The sequence below is a fragment of the Lates calcarifer genome, linkage group LG2 (assembly GCF_001640805.2).
Source record: "Lates calcarifer isolate ASB-BC8 linkage group LG2, TLL_Latcal_v3, whole genome shotgun sequence".
Lineage (NCBI taxonomy): Eukaryota > Metazoa > Chordata > Actinopteri > Centropomidae > Lates > Lates calcarifer.
In genome coordinates this window covers 13,782,521-13,793,162 of record NC_066834.1, presented here as the reverse complement: position 1 = coordinate 13,793,162, position 10,642 = coordinate 13,782,521, and the positions used below count along the sequence as shown (strand labels likewise).

General features: G+C 43.5%; 1 protein-coding gene across 8 annotated transcripts in view; it reads right to left on the bottom strand.

Moving 5' to 3' along the window:
• Positions 1-301: 301 nt before the first annotated feature.
• The window catches only part of LOC108894288 (serine/threonine-protein kinase BRSK2), a 94,121-nt gene continuing 83,780 nt past the window's right edge, over positions 302-10,642 (bottom strand). For 4 of the 8 annotated variants that reach the window (XM_051075888.1, XM_051075892.1, XM_051075891.1 and 1 more), the window contains one exon: positions 9,196-9,947. In XM_051075888.1, coding sequence (XP_050931845.1) covers positions 9,499-9,947 — 449 coding nt within the window. In that variant the 3' untranslated portion in view covers positions 9,196-9,498. Of the gene's footprint in view, positions 3,389-9,195; positions 9,948-10,642 lie in introns of those variants that run through there. The other 4 variants (XM_051075899.1, XM_018692901.2, XM_051075903.1 and 1 more) reach the window with 2 other exon arrangements.

Below are 10,642 nucleotides of genomic sequence, written 5' to 3'. Positions count from 1 at the left end.
TGCTGAGCATGGGAGCTTTATAAATTTCTGTGAGCTAACAATGGTTTGGTGAATCTGACGCTGTGTTAAAAAGGAGAATCACTACCCTGAAACATTTTTAAAAGCCTTTATCTGATGGCTCATGTTTCAGTGTTTGTTGAGGTGTCAGGAGCTCAGCACAGACACTGCCGCAGCCTCTTTTATACAAGATAAGTGTAAATCCTCTCCAGATCTGAAAGTGTAAAATATGTACATAAATTTTTGTGAATAAACGTCTGAATAACCCAAACTCTGCTCCAAACAAGCGTCACACACAAACTGCTCCAAAGTCAACAGATTTATTTCCTTTAGCACTGAAGTTGTTCACAGTAACATCACAAGGGAATACATTGCCAGTGGTTATCCTGCTCAGTAGTAGCGCTCCGTGCTCCGAGTCCGTTCTGTGTGCTCTGGATTCCCACAGTAGAAAAAGAGGAAAGCGAACGATGAAAGGTATTGCTTTGATTTGTTCTCTCTGATAATCCACCGCTCACCCAGCTGGTCTGAGTGAGCGACCCGATCGCCAGCGAGGTCCCTCTTTGAGAGAATGAGTAAGGAGGATGCATTGCACGGTTACTGTGTGAGCACAGTAATCAAAAAGGAGGAAGAGGGCAAGAGAACGGAGAAGGAAATAAAAACTGAAAAAAAAAACAAACAAAAAAAAAGCAAATAAAAACAAATACACATAAAGAACATAAATACATAAATAAGTGTGGAGAGAAAAAGGGAACAGGAGAACAATTCCAACGACGACATGCAAAGAAAAGACGAATGCTGAACATGCAAACAACCGTACGAGGTCAAAGCTAAGAGTAGGAATCCCCTTGGTTTTTTAAATAAGCTTGTCAGTAAACTCGGCTTATTTACAGAATGAGTGTTTGGTGAGATCTGAGTCTTCATACGCACAGGGGGGAAGAAGGAGCCGACAGTTATCAACAAAGGGTTTGTTCCTCTCAGAGAGGCTACGTCTACATTCTTAAATTACGGTAAATCATTTTCCAAACGTATATTACAAGGTTTCTCTCATCAAAAGCCGGGAAAAGGAACGAACGCTCACAAACGTCTTGAGATTTCTCAGTGATCAAATAACTTAAACATGACAAAAATATCCTTAAATAATCTGACGTTAAGAAACATTCTCTACATCTCTCATATAAATAACTGAGAATAAATTAATAACAAAAAAATGACAAAATACAGTAAAGTACAAAAATATACACAGCAGTTCAATATTGTCTGAAACCTGCAGATAATTCAAAGGAACCTGAACAACAACAAAAATTAATAATAAAAAATGACAGTGCAAAAATAAAAGGAGACATTTCATTGATGAGGCCCGGTCACACCAGGAAGTGACGACGCAAATATTTATACCAGGGTAGAAGTGCGGTGACGTAGCAACTCTTCACACGGCAAGTTAGTGACGTAACGTAGCCAACGAGCCTAACGAGCTGTCCAGTCAGAAACATGCTAACGAGATTCAGTTGCTGTGGTTTTCTGAACTCTATCCTTGTCAGGACTGAACATCAACAGAGTCAATCAAGAGTTACCAAAGACCTACAACTGAAGATAATCTGCCAGTTATTTTCTCTGTTGATTGCTTGATTATTTAATCTATTAACTGTTAACCACGACCAGGTAAAACTCGGTGTGTGGAGTGTCTCTCCTGTCGGGCTGCTGACAGTGTTATTAGTCGATGTTAACTCACCATGATACCGGTAGTTTCTGCTTTATGCATGCTCTCGCGTCAGACATTAAAACTGTGGAAAAACACCTGAAAACGTCGGAACAAAGAGCATCAGAGCGATCAAACAAAGATGAGTTAACCAAAAGATCTTTAAAATATTTAGTTTACTGTCGCATATGAAAAAAATGTTTTTGCTTGAAACAAATCGATTTTTAAAATTGTTGTTTTCAACTGACTGATAGTTGCAGCTGTAGTTCACTATTTAAAACACATTTATACTGTTTGCAAACCGTGTCGTACTTAAAGAGGAAGTTAAATAAAAGTTCCCTTAAAAACGGATTGTTATTGGTGAGTTGCACAGATTCACACGGAAGAGGATTTAATCGCAGAGTTTCCATTACAATGAACAGATGTCAGTGTTTTAAATGCTGGTGTGACCAGGCCTGTGCAGGAATACAAATCAAAAAATGGCAACACAACTCTTAACATGTCACAACTACAGTTTTTGTACATACGGAACATTATGTAGTCTGTACAACAGAATAGATCATTCATTTATGTAGTATCACCCCCACCCCACCCCCACCCATCATACTTTTATGGGCAACCTTTAAACTGTAAGATCCCATTTACAGGAACACCGGCTCAAAAATCCTGCAGCTCACAAAGAAAGATGACGTTAAAAAGAATTACAATCCAGCCAGCGTCCGTCCGTCTGTTCGTCCATCTCCTGCTTCCTGATCCTGTTTGTCAGCGTGTGCAAGTCATTACATCCCGCAGATATTAGTTGTGTGTGTGGACGAGTACAACAGCATGTGTGTGTTTATGTACATGTGGGAGGAAATAGAAGAGAAAAGAGGAGGGGTGTGTGTGTGTGTGTGTGTGTGTGTGTGTGTGTAGATTGACAAACATCACTGTCTTAAGGCTTTTTTTTCTTTTTACAACTCTTCTGAGATGTCTCTGTGTTTGGTCTGGTGGTGGTGGTGAGGCGAGGTGGACTCTACTGATGCTGCCGGACTCGAAGAGGGGGACGTGTGGGGGAGAGGGGGAAGGGGGGCGGGGAGGGGGGGTCCTCTGTCTTTTCTTCAGTTGCAGACTCTCGGCGGAGGTGTCGGTCGGTCTCGGAGAGCCGCCGAAGTTAATAGCTATTATGGATGATCCCTGGTGGCAGAGACAAGTCAAGCCATCACACATGTGAGGAGGACACAGACCCACTGAAAGACCCCCGAGGACACAGAGAGGGACACAAGGTAGGGACGACAAAGCTACATCTGCTACTTATTGTAAAATACTGATCAACTTTTAAACTGAAAGAGCCATTCCCATTATACAGTACAAAATTTATAGGCAAAAAGTAGATTTGTTTTCTCACTCCTAACTAAAGGGCAAAGTTAGCAGCTCTCCTCTGTCGCTCTCTGCTTTAATGACCTGACTTCTACTCATGCACAGCTACCGCTCCTTAAGGTTGTTCCTGTGTCCTGTTGCTGGCGGCCATCTTTGTTTTGTCTTTGCCGGGGGGGCATTTAGAGTCATTGGGCGGGGGTTGGTTGGGCTTGCTGCTGGGGGCATGCTTGGCAGGGGAGCTAGGCGTGGCGGGGGCGCCGGGGGAGTGGGACGCTTGGATGTTCTTCTCGTCTGAAAAAAGCTGTTTAATTACGTCAAAGAAGTTACTCAACGGGCTGCCTACACAGATGGGAAGAAAAGAAAAAACAGAGAGAGAGAGAGAGAGAGAGAACAAACAACAGATGAGCAATGGGGTTAACATGAGGAGAGGAGGAGGAGGTGATGGAGGAATGAGGGAAAGAGTGGAGCCGGAGAAAAGGAGACTCTTCAGCCAGGAGAGGTGGTTGGGGAGGTCAGGGTCAGAGGACAGGTGGCACCAGTACAGGTGAGATAATGTCAGAAAATATATTTTTATCAGCGTTGGCTTCAGAGTCTCAGTTTCTCCTGCTGGGTGGAGGACTGACAGGAGCACTGGAAGACGTTCAGCTATCATTTAGTACCAGGAGGTGGAGGTGGTCGCTGCCAAGAGCTTCAGCCATGCTCCAGATGCTACAGTGAGTCGCTATCGAAAAGTAACAAGACAGGTTGGGGCTAGCTGTTAGCATGCTAACTTCAGTAGAGGATGTGATAGAAATAATAGCAAAACACTGGCTTTGGTTTCCACCTCTGCAGACAGCTGTTGGTGAATAAAAGTGAAGTTTGATGCTGAACATGCAACATTTCCTCTAGACTGGTGAGTAAACAGCTGCTAATGCTAATGTTGTTGTTTTTTTTGGTTCATCTACACTCCAATGTTTCTGTTCTATTAGTAATGAACTTGCTGTTTGTCTTTCACCTCCTGTGCTCTGCTGTTTTCTACGTCTTCCAAAGCTCCTGTTAACTCTCCGTCAAATCAACATCCATCACAACAACATCCATCTGTTAAGACAAAGGCTCTGGTAAGTTCAAACAGTCATGAGTCAATCAGAACATGCAACAAAGCAGCACAGTAACACACATTAATACACAGTCAGGTTAGTCTTCACACAGTGTGTCCCTGATAAACCTCCCTGCTGCTGCTGCTGCTGCTGCTGCTGCTGTTGTTGTTGTTGATGATGAACAGTGAAACATGAAGTTAGAAACTTACCATTACTCTTCTTCACCAACACAGTGAGATGTGTGTTTGTGTCTGATATTTAACTGCAGTGATTTCAAACATGGAAAGTTTCAGAGGAGGAGGAGCACGACTCAGTATCAAGCATCACCATGCCGAGGGTTACTGAGGTCAGTTAAAGCCACACACACATTCACACTGTGACATATATCCATCTTATCAAGTCACTCAGTCCACTCTACACAAACATTACTGCTGCTCTGAAACAGGTCGTTAGGCCACTGACTGAATCAAGAAGTTTTACTGATTTTAATCATCCAGGAGCTGATTTAAGAAAAAAAATTATCATGCAACTTTTGCTGCCATTGAAGTGATTAACTGATAAGTCGAGTGACAAAATCATGGATCATGGGAGAGTGGGATGGGGATTATTCACTTTTTACATTTTTTAGACTGAGATACAGAAGCACTGAAAGACAAGTGAGAGAAATTTTATTTTCCAGGATCTTTTCTTGAAGTTTTCCTTTTTCATCTGTGAAAACATTTGACTTGTTTTTGCTGTTTGTTTGTTCTTGTAATTCTCATTTTGGCCACAAGAGGCTGAACTGCACCACCTCCCCAGTCTAAACAGGACTAAAGGTTTTCATGCTTTCTTTCAGGTGATTTCATTTTTTATTTCTCTGTGAACTCTAAACATAAGGTACATTTATTGTGTGTTAGCAGGTTATGACTGTCATGTCTTTCTTTTGGCTAGAAATGTATTTTTATTGACGAAGGCTGTTTATAAAGAGTGAAAACTTCCTCCAACAGAGCAGGTCGTGGTGGATGAATGGATCAGAGACAAAAAAAGGTTGCTTTCCTCTCAGCAGACAGGTGGAATTTATTTTCACCTGTTTTCACAGATGTAAAAAAAAGAAAAATGATCCTGGAAAAAAAACGTTCTCACTTGTCTTCAAGGCTTCTGTACTGAGCAATTAGCTGGTAAATTGAGAAAATAATCAGCTGTTTCACAGATAATGAAAATATATGTTAGCTGCAGTGCTGATGTAAATTTCCCCTCACAGCCTGAGGATCAGTGACGTCCCCTCAACACAAAACCACTTCCTGTCTCATTAACTATCACAGTCAGTGGATGGTGTCAGCTCTCAAACATGGCTGAAAACTGTTCAGTGGACGTCGTGTGACTCAGTGGTCTCAGTTGTTACACAGAATTCTGTCTTATTGTTTTGCTTTTTATTTGTTAACAAAAACTGTGGTGCATTTTGTCATGGTTTCTGTTTTGTAAAGTTGCTCTATAATATCCTTTTCATTGTTAAAAAAGAGTTTTTTTTCCTTCTAATTTTTCATTGATGTAATAAGATAGGATAATCCTTTATTAGTCCCTCAGTGGGGAAATTTACATAATAAAAGCTGCTCTCTCCTTTAAATAGATGAGGCTGGAGTCTCTGCTGATGCATGTTGGAGAAGTCAGCGTGGCTGTTTCTGAACCACTGTCTTTACCTGTCCATCTCATCCCAGCAGCAGGAGGAACAACCAGTCAGCTGGTCTGAACAAAGCTGTGACCTGTAGTTACCTGAAACACCACCTCTGTGCAGGCTGTGAGTATCTTCACAGTCACATCACCAAAACTACAAACTAATGAAAATGTGTGTTTTACAAGAGTTTGGGCATCACCAAGCAGCTCCAGTTCACTGTCTGTGAATTTTTGAGATATGTTTGGTGAGGTCACAGTGACCTTTGACCTTTGACCAAAATCTAATCAGTTCTTCCACGAGTCCAAATGAATGTTGGTGCTAAATTTAAAGTAGTTCTCTCAAGGTGTGAAAACATTTCAGAACACCTCTGGCCACAGCTTTCGTTGGTGTTGAGCCATAAAAGGTAAAACTAAATTAACATTTGAAGGCAGATTTTAATGTCCATCTGCTGCAGGTGCTGTATTTACTTCTTTTTACTTCAGATATCAACTAAATATGTAATCTGCCCCACTGTGCTCAAATATCTGCACACAGCTGTAGCTCCTGAAGTCAAGGACAAGAGCTATACATAGCTCCAGGACTGATTAAATATGCTGAGAAAGACGTAGAGACCGTTTACCAAAATCTGATGTTCAGATTACAGTGGAAATTACTGAATGCTTACCAGAGGACAAACCAGATAAGACAGTTTTGACATCCTAAGAGCTTTTCTCAGAAAAAACTACAGTTTAACTTCTCTAAGTATCCAGAAGAAAACCTCAAGACTGATGTTTGTCTCTGTTTACTACTGTTTGTGTTGTAGGTCAGAAACATTCCAGGGGTTTAAAGGAAGAAGACCAGGGTGTCCCCAGAGAAGGCAGTAGGTTTATTTCACACTGGAATGACTTGTTAAGATGAACAAACATTGTTTTTTTGCAGCTCACACACTCCCTCACACAGGTGTTAGTGCGAACAGGTGGTGCTGGTGACAGCGTCCAGGACGTGGCCAGTGTGTGTTAAAAGCCAGAGTTAAGGTGTTTTAGCCGGGAGCTCCCGGTCGCTCTGGGTCTTACCACGCTTGGAGGATTTACTGGGCAAAGAGGCAGAGCGCTGAGAGCCATCTGAGAGCAGAGGACAGTGTCAGAAACACCAACCGACCTCACTGAGGCTCAGAGCTCCATCTACAGGCCACTGACGCCAAACAACAGCAGCTCAAACACTTCAAAAACTCCACTCCACACATTTACATGTTCAGCTCATTCTCCACAGTTTCCTTCTCTCTGACTCTCTCTGTTTCCATCAGCGTCAGGTCTGATTCATCAGCATCGACCAAGAGCCACTGAACTGCGCTGATGTTTCACAGTAAGTTACATTCAGTAGCTGTGTAGCAGATGTGCTGTGTAAGACATCATGGTAGTTCTGTACAGTCTGAGCTCTCTGGTGCCCTCTAGAGGAATCCTGCACCAACGTACAGTACAGAGGAAACTGAACAACGATGTGGTTAAAAAGCAGGTTTATCTCCAGGCTGAGGTTGAACTTCTGACGGTAACGAGTTCAGTACAAGAGGGATGAAGAGTTTTGGTGAAAAGAGTACGAGCTGATTGTGTTAGAACATGAAGCACCGTGTTTAAATTCTCCTTGTTCTGTTTTTATATGTGATGTTGTTAAATATCCAGGAGGTATCTGAGGGAGGAAACTGAGGGAAACAGGCTGAACATTCACTGTGACAAGACTCTTTAAAATCCACCTGCCACATGTACAGTCACATGTATTAGCTAACACACACACACACACACACACACACACACACACACAAGAAGTCATCAGGTTCAGGTGTGTAGAGCACTTTCATGCAGGCTCTCTGGTTCTGATCAAACACAGTCGCATGTTGTGACAGACAGCACTGAGCATGCTCAGTTCAGTCCCCCCCCCCGACCCCCATCCCCCACACACACACACACACAGTCTGAGCTGAGTCCAGAGACCGGTTCTGTCAGAGTGAGTGTGTGTGTGTGTGGTTCTGGTGTCATTCAGCATGCGAGTGATTCAGTCCATCAGAGTGAAGCTGAGGATGACAGGAAGCAGGGAGAGAGAGAGGGAGAGACAGATAGTGGAGGTGGAGATGTGGGTTATCAGCACATCTACATGGTGGGGGAGAGGGGTGACTGAGGGGGGGGGGGTGAGGTTGTGCATACAGAGCCTGATAACAGTTCCCATCTGTGGCAGTGACTGGTCAGACTGGTGTTACTGGTTCATGGTGTTTCAGTGACAGTCTGGATGTTTGGACGTCAGCTGAGTGTTAGAGGCCTGTGTGTGTGTGGGGGTGTGTGTGTGTGTGTGGGTGGGGGTGAGGGGGCTACATGGTGCAGGTGTAGTGTCAGTGAGATGCACAGCCCTCTGTTAATGATGTTTATCTGATTACAGTGGTTCTGATCTAAACTGGAGGGAACATCAGCTGGTTCTCTGGACAGAACCAAGGCCCGAGAATCCTGAACTGGACCCGATCAGGAGCCAGAGCTGAGGACTGATCAGGGCTTCAGGTAAGGTCTTTTTCTTTTTTATTCAAAGGCCAATATGTCTGTTAATACTCTGGCCATACAGAACAACTATGACATATGTTTTAGATATATATATATATATATATATATCCAACATATAAACAAAAATAAAACACAAACATTATGATCCATCAGATTTATTTTATCAAAAGTATGTCTGCTTTAATATGTGGGATTTATGCTAAATGCTCAAAGGTAGAGCCAAGTCACATGACCAAACACTCAGTGAGTCTCAGCGAAGGTAAAACCAAACTTTTACATAATATAAGTTAATATTTAAAAAGGATAACTCTGGGATTTTTTACTTTTTATATTTATTTTTATATTTTTAGGTTATTTATTCATTGTTGTTAAAGGGGAAACAGATGCAGCAAAATTTAGTTTTATTGTGAATGGTCTGTTGTAGGTTCTTGTTTGACAGTGAAGATGTTTTGAGTGTGAGTTGACAGGGACAAAACTCTTTGGAATCAGTGCAACCATGAACAGCTGTTAATGTATTCAGTCAAAGTACGTCCACACGCCCAGATTGTTATTCTAAGTATCTGACAACATACAGAGATAGAGCTTTTTGTTTAACCACAAAACATCGCTATACATCCCTACCAGACTCCATTGACAAAAACAGGAATTTTACAGAGGAGAACACAGGAGCTGCTGGAGTAACACTGCGTCCATCTGTTGGTTTGTTTGTGTTATTGTGTGGTACTTTTACTTCAGTAAAGTATCTGGTTACTTCTTCCATCACTGAAAGTCACACAATAACACAAACTAACTAACAGATGGAGGCAGTGTTACTCCAGCAGCTCCTGTGTTCTCCTCTGTAAAATTCCTGTTTTTGTCAATGGAGTCTGGTAGGGATACATAGTGATATTTCTGTTTTTTTCATATAATGTATAATATGATTAATAAGATACATTTGATGGATCATAATGTTTGTGTTTTAGAACCACTGTCTATAGTCTCAGTGAAAGTCAGTTTAAACACTGCAGGCTGTAGGTGTTGTATTCTGTGATAGGAGCTGAGCAGGTGACTGGTTTTCTCCCAGTAACGTGTTTGGAGGGGTTGTAGTTACACTGCCTCACCACCAGAGGGGACCATTATCAAGTGAATAACCACAGAGAACAGTGTGACACTAACAAGGACAACTGGAGAACACACAGTCACTCTTTCTTTTCTTCCATAGTTTTAAATCCATTGTCTCCTATAGGCAGCCCTCAGAGGATTGTGGGATTGATTCTGGTTTGTAGCTCCTGACAGGAGGGGACCGGGTGGAGGCCGAGCTAACGTCTGTGTGTGTGTGTGTGTGTGTGTGTGTGTGTGTGTGTGTGTGTGTGTGTGTGTGTCTGTGCACGCCATGGTATGTGGCAGGGACATGCACGTGGAGATGCTGTGTGCTAAAAGCAGTGTGCTGAGCTGAGCGGGTCCGAGCCGGTTGCAGGTTGGCCTGTGCTGTGAGGAGGTGCCAGGATGCCGGGAGAGAGGAAGGCTGTGAGGAGGAGGAGCAGGAGGAGCAAGAGGAGGAGGAGGAGGGCGGGTGGACTTACCAGATATCTGAGGCTGGACTCCAGGCTGGTCAGAGCTGAGCAGCTGAGCCTGGATGGTTTCTACTACACGCTTAAAACGACGACTCGGACCTGAAACGATGAGGAGACAGAGGAGATCCAGGTTACACAGAGGAGGAGACTGATCTGAGACCTGAGGTAACTCTCCCCTCCTCTCTCTCCCTCTGTCCCTTTCCTCCACCTCTTCTCTTCTATCTCCCTCTCTCCTCCCACTCTCCACCTCTTTCTCCTCCACCTCTCCATCCCTCTCCTCTCTTACGTCTCTTTTCTCCCACTCCTCCACCTCTCTTCTACCTCTCCTCCTCTCTCTTCCACCTCCATCTCCCTCGTCTCTACCTCTCCCCCACCTCTCTCCCCTCTTTTCTATCCCTCTCCTCTCCTACCTCTTTCTTCTACCTCTTCCTCCTCCACCTCTCTTCTCTTTTCTATCCCTCTCTTCTCCCACCTTTCTCCCCACTCCTCTCCTACCTCTCTTCTTCTACTCTTCTGTCCCTCTCTCCCCCATCTCTCTTCTCTTCTACACCTTTCTCCCCCACCTCTCTCCCTTCTTTTCTATCCCTCTCACTCCTCTCCCACCTCTCTCCCTTTCCACCACGTCTTCTACCTCTTCCTCCTCCACCTCCCTTCTCTCTTCTATCCCTATTTTTTCCCCACTCCTCTTCTACACCTTTCTTCTTCCTCTTTTCTATCCCTCTCTTCTCCTACACCTTTCTCCTCCACCTCTTCTCTTCTACCTCCCACTCTCTCCCTCCTCTTTTCTCCCACTC